This window comes from Poecilia reticulata, linkage group LG5, assembly GCF_000633615.1.
Source record: "Poecilia reticulata strain Guanapo linkage group LG5, Guppy_female_1.0+MT, whole genome shotgun sequence".
Taxonomy (NCBI): Eukaryota; Metazoa; Chordata; class Actinopteri; order Cyprinodontiformes; family Poeciliidae; genus Poecilia; species Poecilia reticulata.
Genome location: NC_024335.1, coordinates 21,194,402 through 21,207,872, shown reverse-complemented (window position 1 = coordinate 21,207,872; position 13,471 = coordinate 21,194,402). Strand labels below are relative to the sequence as shown.

Here is a 13,471-nt window from a genome sequence, read left to right as displayed (position 1 = left end):
CACACACACACACACACACACACACACACACACACACACACCCTGACTTACCTGTCTGTGCCAGCCTGCAGCATAACCAGCTTGTACTGCAGGCTGTTTATTTTAACTTGAGCATTCAGTTTGCCGGCACAGTCATGTTCAAGTTTTTTTTTCTTTTTCTGTTGACTGGGACTCTTTGCACAAAGCTTCATCTGTTGACTGATTAAGTTGCTCTTGTTTTACATGACAACATTAAGGTGTGTTAGGACGCTTTTAACGAGTGCCGTCTTCTTTTCCTGTTTTGTCTTCAGGTGCCTGTGTCCATGGCCATGATGAGCCCACAGATGATCACTCCTCAGCAGATGCAACAGATCCTTTCCCCCCCTCAGCTCCAGGCCCTGCTGCAGCAGCAACAGGCTCTCATGCTACAGCAGGTAAAAACTACATGCTTTCCCTTCCTTCAGTGCTTTTTGTTTAGCTCAGATTTGGTGACACAGAAATATGCACTATGCTGCTCATTTGTGGTTCGGCCTACAGAACATTTATAAAGATTTGTCAGCTGAGAGCAGCTTTAGCAGAACCATGTCGATCATTTTCCTTCCCTCTTTTTAAAATGCATATATCTGATATTTGTGATTTGTTTTATGTTTTGAGTATTTTAATTAATTTATTTTTTTTGTAATTGTTGCTGGTCATCGTGTCCAGGAGTCACTATGATAAACATTCCAATATAAATAACATTAAACAAAGCGGTGCGTGACACAGCAAACTCACAAGGCCAGCAGGTTCACAACTTAAGGGTTATAAGAAAGAGATGCGACAACAGGAATTAAGAATCTCTTTTTTATTTGCTTTAAAGGTTTACAAATATAGAAATAGAGTGTCAAACATAATGTCCTCACCTTTATGTCAGGGGTTCTTACTTAAATCTTAGACTGACTTCACCAGACAAGTGTGAAAGTCAGACTTCAGGTTGACATAAAATGTGGTAGTTTTAGGATTCTACAGTGTTGGATGAGGCTAGGATTTGATTTTGGTGTTTTCTAGGACAAAGATGATGGACAAAGATGATAAAATTATGGAGAATATTTTATTAGCATACTTTACTGCCTGTAACAGTGTCAAAATATTTTCATTGTTTTTTTCTTTCTTCCTTGTGTTTTTTTATTTCTTTGTGTCCTTCGTTCCAACTTTCATTTCTATATTCTTTGTGGTCCTTTCCTTTCCTTCCATTCCTCCTCCCTTCCTTATGTAATTTCTTGATTCTTTCTTTTCTACCTACCTTGTGTCTTTCCTCTCTTCCCTCCTCGCTTTTGTCCACTTTTTCTTACCATGTGTCCTTCCTTTTTCTTCTTTCTTGTGTTTCTGTTTCTCTTTCCTTTTGGGTTCTTCTTTCCACTTGTCATTTCTTCTTTCCTTTCTTCCATGTGTTCTTCCTTTACTCCTTCCATATATTTCCTTACTTCCTTCTTTTCTTTGAGTTTCTGTGTTCATTCAATCTTGCCAACTGTTCATCATGAACAATAATATTTTATATTTGGAAAAGTTAAGTCTGGAAATATTTTTTTTTTTTACTTTTTTAAAATTAAACATTATTAAAAATCCATAAAAAAAACTGTAAACCCCTTTGGGGATTTTTTGTTGATGAGGAACACATTGATTTGAACCAATCATTAAGATTATCTTTTGGAGAATGTGCCTGCAAATATGCATGTACTTAACCACACAGACAGATTTGCTTGTGAGCAACAAAACATGAGTCAAACTGAATCAGGAGTGCGTGTCATGCTGATTCCTGGCCCCTTGATATTAGGGGTTGCCATGTCGACATTACTCAATAAACACCCTTCAGCTGTAGTAGATTTGTCAAATACTTAGCCACACCAACACATCCCTGCCAACCTGCATGAGCAGAGCGCACATGCCGGCCCATAAAGGGTGTGAATTTGCCTCTTAACAGTTTGGAGACACAGGAGTAATTGCATGGTGGAGGGGTAGACTAGAAAACTGGAGCGTAGTCTGTAGATTTAATAGGAAGTGGTTGCTTTAGGCAACTGTAAATTGTGGTGGGAAGATCTGACAACGTGTATCACAATGGAAACGTGAAAAAAGAAATGTATCGGCTTTCTGGGAACAGACATGCAGAATGACAGAGATCCTCCTCGCTGGTCCTTTTCTATTTTTTTTTTTTCATTTTCTGTAACAAGGAAAAAGAAGACGCAATGAAAGGGGGTTGATAATGCACTCTCACTCACTGCAACACTAATAAAAACCATCCAGTTTAACATTGCTCTCCCACTTAATTAACCACAGTATGGGCCACGCACTTAGTGTATATCTGCAAATCAGGCACTTTTACCAACACACACATCACGCATACACGCACGCACACATATATGAACACACAGGACAAATCAACCAACACATCAGTCACTGAAGCATTAAATTTCATATCCCCATGGCAATAGTGCCCTGTGTGAGAGTGTGTAAGTAAGTTTTACAGCCCATTGCTACAAAGCAGATGTGTGTGCACAGGCGCTGATTTGTAGATGCGGGTTTGTGCGTTAACCTTTAAGTTTGCTCAAACCTTTACTTATGCTATGGCTGCTTTGCATTTTGTTCATTGTGTTTTTCTCTAAAGTCAAGGTCATGGTAATAGGGTGGAGAGGTGAGTGCCTCACTTACACATACACTTAATGTACAGAGCCACTGAATCAAATCATTAAAAGACCGTAATTATCACTTAATTATTCCTTCAACTCACCACTCAGCAGCCGAGGGTGAGTGTTAGTGTGTGTGTGTGTGTGTGCGTGTGTGTGTGTGTGCGTGTGCGTGCGCGTGCGTGCCTGCTAGCCGGTGAGTGTGTGCGCTTGCATATGCATTTGTCTGTGTGATTAGGAGGCGATCAGGGCTAGTGACGCAGAAAAGAGAGATTAACTCTGCCTAAGGAGTGATAAAAGAGAGGAAAGACAGATGGAAAGTAAAAGAAAGAGCAGCAAGAAGGAATGACTCCTGCATTTAAAATGAATTAAGCACAAAAAAAGAGAGGGGAAAAAAAAAATGTCGCAGGGGTAAAGCTGTAAATTATGCAAAGGAGAAACTGGATAATGTGAAACAGCCTTGTTTGAAAAAAAAAAAAAAAGCGTTGCATGGTAGCGGGTATGTGTGGCATGGATGGGTAGCAGAGTGTAGTCTGCTCGCCGTAAGGTCAGACAAATGAGAGACCGAAGCAACTGCTGCGCTGTGAAGTCATTCTCTGCTGAAAAGCCTCTTTGAACATTTGATGCACCATGAAACAAAGACAAACTGCAGATGGACACATGTACAAGCTGTTCCCGGGAGAACGAGCTCCCCTCCTCCTTCTCTACTCAGAACGCGCGCGCACTCACACAGACTGAGACGCAAGTCTGTGGTCAGTGAGTTTTCCCTCTCTCCTCAGCCGAAGATTGTAATCTTAATGGAGCTTCCTGGGTAAATTAATGATTACTAACCCAAACAAACAGACGAGCTGCGACCAGTCAGGGTACGCTGCCCATGTGTGTTTGTGTTTCAGAGTGTGTATGTGTGTTAAATCCACTCATGTCATTTTTATCAGACGAAGGGACGACAGTTATGTTAAAATAAAGAATCTCGATCTACAAACTTCTTGCTGTGACAAAAGACTCACAGCTTTAAAAGAAAAAAGTTGCTTTCTTGTATGTCAGGGTAAATCCGGCTGCTCTCTGAAGGCCTCTGAGGTTTGTAAGAGAAGATAAGCGAACAAACAGCATCACAAAGAACAAGGAACACGGCAGACATGACAAGGCAAAAGCTGTGGGGAGACTGAAAGCAGGATTATGTTATAAAACAATATCCTGAGCATTGGACATCTCACAGAGTTCTGCTCAGTCCATCAGAAAGGAGAGAAAATGGCACAACTGCAAATCTACCATGAGATGGCTGCCCACCTAAACCTCCAAAGAGGGTAACTCTGGAGATCCATGTGCCAGGCGAGTTCTTATGATTTCAGGTCAACCATTAGTTGTTCGTTTCACAAATCTGGTCTTTATGGAGGAGTGACCATAAGGCATTAGTGCCAAAACTTGAAAACTGCTGCTAAGCTCGAGCTGTTTTGCGAAAAGGTTAAACTTTGAGTCTCTAGATTAGCAAAACTGGTGGAGCCACAGTCCAAAAGACATGAAGCTTTACTACTTTTTGAAACCAGGTATCCTTTATCTTACACTATGCAAAAAGGCACTTCCTTGCGTTGGTTTATCACTTGAGTTACCAATAAATACCAATGAGGTTTTGGTTGTAATGGGATGTGAAAAGTTTTAGCTGGTATGAGTATATTTCCAAACGACTGCTCTGTGTTCTCCCCATTTATCCTAACAAGCTTGCCAGTGTTTCTGGCCCGCTCCCTGTCTGCCGACCTGCATTGTGCTGCAATCATCTCCTGCGATTCAGAGCTTGATCTCTGAGAATAATCTTGGGGGGGGAGACTTTGCCTTGACATGCACGATCACACTGACACACTCCAACAGCTGCACAATGTACCTCAGCAGCCTCTCCCAGGTCTGTGTTCGCTTGTTGCGCATGGTTTGTCAATAAACCACACACCGCCACAACAATACGCTGTGGCCTCAACTGAGAGCGCTGGAATTGAAAGCATCTGTGCCATTTGAGGCTCCTGTTTAGGTTACATTGTCTGACTGTGAAGGATCGTTTCAGTACTGGTGGCATTGTTGAGGCTTCTGCAGTTTGTGTTGTGACTCACCCACCTCATATTTCTCCACCTCTCTGCCCCCTTCCACCTTAACCCGCCTCCCCCCACCCTGCACCTGTCCATAGTTACAGGAGTACTACAAGAAGCAGCAGGAGCAGCTGCATCTCCAGCTTCTGACTCAGCAACAGCAGCAACAGCAGCAGCAGCAGCAGCAGCAGCAACAACAACAGCAGCAGCAGCAGCAGCAGCAAGCCGGGAAGCAGGCGGCAAAAGAGGTGAACTTAGCCACGTACACTCTCGCTCAGTTCAAGCGCACTCTGAAGTGCAGAAGTGCTCTTAAATGCAGTAAAGTGGCTGACATGTGAGAGTGCCAAGAAGAAAAAAAAAAGAGATGACAAGAGTCTAATGTATGGAATTTAGGCCAGATACAGTATGGTGCTCATGTTTTAATGTTATTGTGGGGCTCACACAAGTCTGAATCCCCAGGCTAACGCCTCAAGGTCGAAAAGAAGTCCACTCCACGTCCATGTGCTTCTAATTCAAAATATAAGATGTTACCTCTGGAAGAAGGGTCCAAGAAGAAGCAGTTATTTGAAAGTGCTTTTAGTTGTCACTTGATCGCCAACTAAACTACATGGCCGGCTCTCTCCCTACATCTTGCATAGAAGCTAAAGGTGACAGAGCCTTTTCAGCTACAGTACAATATCTAGCTGTTCTCTCGAAAGGTGCTACAGAAGTTACATTTAAACGTTTATCCCAAATTTAATTAAATAAGCTTGTTGTGGATGACAACTTCCTGCCTAAAGTCAGGCCAGTAGGTAACTCCAACAAAAATGGCATATTAACGATGCAAAATGTTAGTCATAAATGTGTATAATTGCAACTTGCAATTTTTTACCTGCAGCGTTCACCTTTTTATCACTACAATGAACATTTTTGCAAACACAGTAGTTTTGTATTAATAAAAGTGTTTAAAAAGATGTGGGAATGGCCACTTTCTACCACATAAGCCAAGGACTTGTATTCTGGTCCCATTGGATAAAACCACCTGCTTCCATACGTATGTCATATAATCGTCCCAAAGCTGTGGATGGGACTTTGGACTTTTACCACAATAAATACAAATAAATACTGTGGGTGTTCAAGCACTGACCTGTCTAAAACCTCGGGTTGTCTAAAACATAAATACACTTAAAAGTGACCCTTTGGCGCCTCCACTTTAGAAATCATGTTTATCGTCACAGGTTTCCTACCAAAAAAATTCTAGATTACAGATGCAAACAATAAAATAAAAAAATTACACAAACGTTTGCTTGTGTGGACAGGGATTTGATCTCGCCACGTCTCTTTCATTTGGATGTTAAATTAGCTTCTTTTTTTTCTCCTCTCTGTTTAGAAAAAATATCTATTGACAAAAATCTGAAATTTTAACAAAAATTGTCTAATGAGCACATCAAAACAAACAAACAAAAATAAATCAAGAACATTCTGAGCATAGCTTGTGACTTTTTCATAACGTTGGAACTTGAGTTTTATTTGACACAATTTACTCTCTGTTCATTATCGCTCACCTTTTTAGGGCTTATTCAAGACAAATGGCAGCAGGATCAGGGTAGAGCTCTTCAGTTGCAGAAAAAAAGGCAAAAACACATACACACAGGTTCATTATGCAAAAATACACAAGCTCTTGCAGATTGAATTAGCACTGTGATCAATGAGGAGCACATGAAGTAGACATATTTGACATAATAACTGTGGTCAGGTAAAAGACGTTTTGCATTTATATGTTCAATTCATATGTTAAGATGTCAACATTAAGAAGAAACAGTGCAGGGGAATCACTTCACGAGGAAGAGCTTGTGAGACATTTCTGTGAAATGCACAGGGAGACACATCCTCGGATTTGTCCTCCTCCTCTCCCAGTGGGCAGAGCCCCCACCCCGCCACCTCAGCCCACATGCTCCTCGCTGACAGCGGGCAACCGACTCAACCGTGACCAAAGCAAACCAGTTGTGGTTGACTCGCATGTTGAGCGAGTGTCTGAATTGCTTTTCCGCTCTCCCCCCCGTGCTCCTCCGCTGTCCCAGTTTTCAGGTTGCTTGTCCTGCAACAATGAGACAAGTGCAAACACTGGTCACACAGCCACACGTACACGCAGACAGAGGGGAGGCTTGATGCGTGATGGTTCACTGGCCAAACACACACACACGCACACAAACTCACCTGGGGGAATATGACTCCCTCCAGAGCTGCAAGTAGCTGATGTGACCATGGCTCTCTCCAGCAGCCCTGACCTGCTGACATACAGCGCATCAATAATCAATTAATATCTGCATGTATAGCAATAAAACACTGTAGGTGCTGTAAAAACATTTGCTTTTCATTTCTGTGGGGTTTTTTCTCTTTCAAACTTAAGTGAGTTTTGTGACTTTAAGTGACCAGAAAAGAACAAAAAACTACTAGAGCAAAAATATATGGAGGAAAGAGCAAGAAAAAAAAAGTTCTCCCTCCTAACTTTTGGAAGTGTTTGTACATCAGTGCCTGTGACTTTTTGCCCTTTTCGCTTTGAGCAGCAATTCCTTTTTCACGTTCAAGGCTTTGTGGAAGTGATGCATTGAAAGAAAAGCGATGTATGTGCGTGCTGAGTCGCTGTTCTGTGTGTTGCCGGAGCATTTGGGACTGGTCAGGAGTCAGCTTAATGAAGTGACTCTGACCATCACAAAAAAGATGCGTGCTTGCGTGTGTGTGTGTGTGCGTGTGTGTCTTTGGATTGGCCGTCTACAGTTGCCTGTGTGTGTGTGTGTGTGTGTGTGTGTGTGTGTGTGTGTGTGTGTGTGTGTGTGTGTGTGTGTGTGTGTGTGTACATGTATGCTTCTGTGTGACTGGCAGGCTCAGACAGTGTGTGATGTGCTCATAAATCACATTGACAGCCTGTTACTGCGCTAGCTTTGGCCACTCAGCCACAGCTAATGTAAACAGAGCACAGGCACACACACACTCTCTCAGTGTGTGTGTTTTAAAGAACCGTAGCCATATCTCAGGAGACAATGAGAGGCAGAGGAAGGGGTGAGGAGGGGGAGTAGAGAAAATGGACAGACAAGTTTGAAAGGGAGGGCCAGGGGCCTTGGAGAGAGAGAAATGTCGGAATGAAACGGATACAATCTGCTTGGACTTTCTGATCAACAGTTTAATTCAACCAAGAAGGGTCTGGTAAATCAGCTCAGAGTTAGTAAATTGTCTCAGTGTGACAACGACTTTCCAACTTACTTTATGGTACATTTAATGGTGTAACCAGCAACAGAGCCTGGTATGTAGTTGTTTGGTCATCTGAATTTGCTTTTAAAATCAGTTCTGACTTCTAAAGCACTGATTTTGATTTGTGTTGGCCTGGAAAGTGACTTGGATTTCAGCAGGTGACAAAACAAGTTCTCGTCTGAACAAACAGGGTATATTTACTAATGGAGGATTGTGTGTTTCTCAGATTCTGCTTCTGTCCTACATCTAATTGCTTTAAGAATTTGAACGGCGACGCTTCCTCCTTCCTCTTGTGCTCTTTGTTTTAAACGCCGACTCAGGAAAAAAAAACATGACCATGGCACACAGACTTAGTTAATAGAAAATGACTGAAAAAAATGTTTGAAATAAATTAAAAACCCAGAGAACCATTGATCAGCTTACCTTTAAATGATAACATCAAAAGCAATAAGTTACGAAATGAAAGGATCTTGAACGAGTTTCACTGTGTTAACAAGGATTTTACAAGATTATTTTAATTCCACCTCTGCAAACAAAACCATTCGAGCTTGTGGCGAGAGGAGTCGACATGCAGGAAGTATTTCCCAGATTGGCTTTGAAACAAGCTGCAGATGTGCAACAAATCAAACTGCGCAGTTTCCTTTATGACATTAAATTATCCATGCAAGGAATATGGTGCTGCTGGTTGTCATCCTCCCACCTCCAGCTCGCCCACAAAACACACATAAACACACCTCCACCATACTTTTCCTCCCCAGGCACCAAGTCTGAGAGGAAATGACCTATTTGCCCTTCCTCAGAGTTCCTCTCTGTTCAAAGAGTTCTGGGCTGCCACTCTGTTTCACACACAATGAGAAGTTGCATTTATTTATTTTTCAGCCCCGCCAGTTATCTGTGGGAGATAAAGTGCACCTCTCTCAGGGGTTTTGCTTGTGCAGGGTCAGCTTGGGAAAAAGAGGGTAAGAGGTGGGACTTGTCAGTTTTTTTTGTTTTTTTTTTCTTTTCCTGATGTAGAATATTATTTCCCACTTTATCGTTTACCTGCAAAAAAATGTTTGCATTGATTCTATTCTTTTAACGAAGTACTCCTAAATCACATTGTCACCTTTACTCACATAACAACCACAAATCTCAGCTCGTTTTATTTGGATTTTATGTTATAGACTGATGTAATGTATTGTATAGCTTTAACAATGAAGAAAAACGATAAATGAAAAATATTTGCTAATCTGAAAAGTGTGGCTGACATATGTATCTCTGAAGGAGCTGCTGGTCAGAATGATCCAAATTCCAGTACTAAATCTTATCGAAGATTTGTGGCAAGATTAGAAAATTGCTTACAATCTGATCAAGTTACAGCATGTGGATATGCATAGCCGGCAGAGACAAAGTCCCAACGTCCTGCATGTACCATTGCAGCGAAAGATAGTTCCACAAAGTTTAATTTTGGGGGGTGGGCTTTACATTTAAGTGAGATAAAAACGACAAAACGTAAAAAGGATAAAGGGTTATTATCCTTTATCCTTTTTACGCCAGGCACTGCGAGCAATTTGGAAGCTCGGCCTGCCTCGCCTGACCTCCGTTTCTCCTCCATGTCGAACAGCAGCTTGGAAGTAAGCAGCTGGCCTTCCAGCAGCAGCTGATCCAGATGCAGCAGCTTCAGCAGCAACACATCCTCAACCTCCAGAGACAGGGCCTGGTTCCGCTGCAGCCCACCGCCGCCATGCAGTCTCTTCAGCAAGGTACGTGCACACACAGGCATTCCCAAACAGAACCTGAAACAGGACACATCCTGACAAACACGAGCCTAGCCAAACACACGCACAGGGCCTGTGCCCAGCGCTGCCTGTGAAGCCTGTTAAGTTAATCAGCCTATAAAAGATAAAAGAAAACATGATTGGTAGGTTTGTGGAAAGTAGTCATTTAGATAATAGGTAAAATATGCCGCTAAGCCTCCCCTGCTTAGAGATGTGTGCATGCGTGTGTTTGTACTTGAGATTATCCAGGCACAAGAAAAATCATCTTTCTGCTATTCCTGTGCCCACAGGATTTTTTTTTTCCTACGTGTAACTTCTCCCACAGTTCCTTTAGCTTCTCAGCAGAGTTTCAGAGCGATAAATGTTGACTGCTGCTGGCCCGCCCTCGGCGAACATGTGTGTGTGTGTGTGTGTGTGCCCACTATTGTGTACGCACTTGCGCGGCAATGTTTCACACATACTTTTGAGCACTATCTCACTTGCAGAGAATGCCTTAGGGGCTCTAAAGTGGCCGTAACATTGCTAAAGCGCTGACTGAGTTGACCAAACAGACCCATTTCCTTCCCTCTGTTTTTGATCTTTCACTTTTTCCCCCCTCATGCAGACTAGCATGGAGTCACTCACAGCAACACGCGCACACACACGCATACGTAACAAGGTTAAACTCTACTAAATTTTCAAAGGTTTGGAAACGTTGATTTCCAATCCAAAGGTCTCCTGGAGGGCAAGTGGATTTATTCGTAGTGGATGGAAAAAAAAAAAAACTTGACTAGGTGGATAAGACTTTGAGGACACAGTTGTGTTAGCAGAGAACAATTTTTCAGACAGTTGCAAACATTTGGCCTCGGCGTCTCCTTCTCTTTCTTTGCTCTCCCTCTCTGCATAAGACTGGAATTTCCCTGCAGTGTGAAAGAGCTGGTCCATTGTGACAGCTCAGCCAGGCGTGAGCCAGAGCATTCCTCTGACCAGCCATGCCACACAAACACGCAAACACTCACAGATAAACACACACACACACTGCCGCCCTGCCTCAAAAAGCTGTTGTGTTCTGTGAATAGGTCGTACGGGGTCTCATGAGGGGTCCAACTAAGGCTTGTGTTTACTTCTATGACTTTGAGTTAGATGTTAGATCACTACTAAACCCCCTGACTTATAAAAATAATTAGAAACAATGAGTTTATGTTCAAGAATTCAGACATTTTAGTTGCAGATTCTAGTTATGTGGGCGGGGGGGAGTCTTGCTTTGTATTAAAACCTTGTATCTTTTCTGAGAATTGACAGAACCTGTCAGTTCTCTCTGTGTTTCTATTTAAACAAGATCCTGTGAAAAGCATCCAAGAGCTGAACTTTATACTGTTTAAGTCTATGTAACTTTTCTTTACAGGTTACAGTTTTGGAAATAGTTTTTTGTTGGACATAGTGCCTGTCCAACAAGGATGACATATGAACAATTCAACGTTCTACACATTTATGCAATTTAATTAGAGCATGACTCCAGTTGTTCTGCAAAAGCATCAGAGGTTTTGCTAGAGAACCGTAAAGAATAAGTGGCATCATGAAGACAAAGGTACACAGCAGAGCGCTCAGGAAAAAAGTCGTGTAGAAGTTTAACGTAGGTTTAGGATTAAAATGTAGTCACAATCTTCGGACATCTCAAAGAACGTTATTTAGTGCGTCATCTGTAAAATGGATAAATGGTAGGTTTGGCAGACCGACAAACCTACCAAAATGCGACTGTTTACCTAAACTGACAGGTTTAGTTGGACTTCTGTTTGCTTTTCACAGACGCAGCCAAGAGAGTGACAGTAACTCTGGAGTTACTTAGGAGTTTTCTATGCTTTTCTTCCACAGTGACAGAGAAACTATTTAGGGCAGATGAGAAGATGCATGTAGCTAAGAACAAGGCAGACCTGACGGAAAACACAGTCGACGCTGCGAGGGGCAACCATAAACAAAAAGACAGCAATGGGATGGTTTAGATCAAGGCAAATTTATGTGTGAAAATGGCCCAGTCAAAGTCCAACTGAGAATTGAGAATTGATTTACACAGATGGGTTTTCATTAAAGTCATAGCGAGCAGGAGCTATTTTCAGAGTTAAGAAATATCCGTTTCTAGATGAATTTGGTAGACATCCCTAAAAACACTGTAATTGCAGCAAATGTAGGTTATGCGGAACATTGCCTCTGGGGGGGTGGGGAGGGGGCTGAATACGAACGGGTGACACACTTTTCAGGTTTTTATTTGTAGAAAGTTGCGAAAAGTTCCCTGCCCTTTCATTACTGTGCGTTACTTTGAATTGGTCTGTCACATAAAATCATAAAGTAAAAGTACTTTAGGAATTTGCGGTTGTAATTTGATAAAAAGTTCAAAGGGTATGGATACTTTTGCAAGCCCCCTCCTATGGGTTAGCAGGAATACTCCCATCTTTTCAAATTTGGTCCCGTCAGTTATTGTTGGAGAAAGTTATGATTTTTTGATTGCAAATCTATCCTCACATGCGTTGTTTATTTTACACTTGGCACTAGACTACCTTCCATCTGTTTTCTCCAAACGGGCATATTTATTTTTAATTGAACATACTCCCGTGGTTCAGACTTCCTAACATAACAATCTTGAACCACTTTACACTTTCACTCTCTGATCGTCTCCACAGATTGGTTTGGTTTCTTCCCGGATAATTCTGCGCACGTACGCGCGTGTGCGTGCGAATACACACACGCACGCACACACACACAGAAATCTGTCTGCACACTTACACCACTTCATTTTTCCAGAGTGAGAACTTTTGTTTTGGCGGAGGCCAGAGAAGAATGCAGACAAAGCAGACATAATATTTGGATTGCTGCGAGGTCCTTGAATGTGTATGTGCAGATGTGTATTATATGTGAGTAAGTGCATGCTAAAATACGCTGGAGAAGGCTGTGGCATTTTCAGCCGTCTCTCCTTCACTGTCAAATTGGACCAGTAATAATAATGCTGCAAGCAGAAGGAGCTCTGTGTGTGCACTCGCATTTTTCTTTTTTTTTTTTGCACAAACAGTGGCGCTGATGAAGTCCTTATGGGAAACTCCCACCTTCACTCTGTACTTCTCACATTGGTAAAACTGCGTCTCTGAATGAGTCAGGAAAGAAGAGCCATTAGTTTATGACAGGAACAATGGAGACGACTTACTAGTGCCCAACAGGACATTTAAATCAACCTCTCTAGACTGTGTTATTTTTCAACTTCTTCAGTAGAATGGGGGACTTTGTGGTTCCTGAATAAGCAGTTGCAGAAACACAATCGGTGACACTAGTGTATTTAAAGTCCATCTGCGTGAGCCTTATTATCTTTCAGCTGCTCTGGCATTAGCTTCGCCACGTCCGTCGTCATATTCGCTTGTAAAATCAATCGGTAAGTTAGATTTGGTCATGTGCTGAGCTGACTGTGTGACCCCCTTTTTTCCAGCAATGTGTCCGTCAGACCTCCAGCAACTGTGGAAGGAGGTGTCTGGAGTGCCGAGCGCTGAGGACGCCCTTAAACAGGCCGAGGGCCTGGACTTGAGCACCAACAGTTCTAATTCTACCTCAGGCTTCCCCAAAGCTGCCAGTGCTCACATTCCACTGCACAGCCTGCCCAACGGACAAAACCACACCCCAAAGAGAGACAGGTAAGGAGAGCTCAAGATGGTTTCTTTCAATAAAGCACTCTTTTATTTTCTCTATTTTCAAACATTCAAACTATCCTACTTGCGGGTATTTTACTTTCAGCTGAGCTTTCATAACTATATATATA

The 13,471-nt window shown here is 42.3% G+C and overlaps 1 protein-coding gene across 3 annotated transcripts in view; it reads left to right on the top strand.

Moving 5' to 3' along the window:
• The window catches only part of foxp4 (forkhead box P4), a 105,391-nt gene that overhangs the window by 75,869 nt on the left and 16,051 nt on the right, over nucleotides 1–13,471 (top strand). For 2 of the 3 annotated variants that reach the window (XM_008409255.2, XM_008409257.2), the window contains exons 4-7: nucleotides 291–413; nucleotides 4,810–4,959; nucleotides 9,543–9,681; nucleotides 13,145–13,346. In XM_008409255.2, coding sequence (XP_008407477.1) covers nucleotides 291–413; nucleotides 4,810–4,959; nucleotides 9,543–9,681; nucleotides 13,145–13,346 — 614 coding nt within the window. The remainder of the gene's footprint in view (nucleotides 1–290; nucleotides 414–4,809; nucleotides 4,960–9,542; nucleotides 9,682–13,144; nucleotides 13,347–13,471) is intronic. The other variant, XM_008409256.2, reaches the window with a different exon arrangement.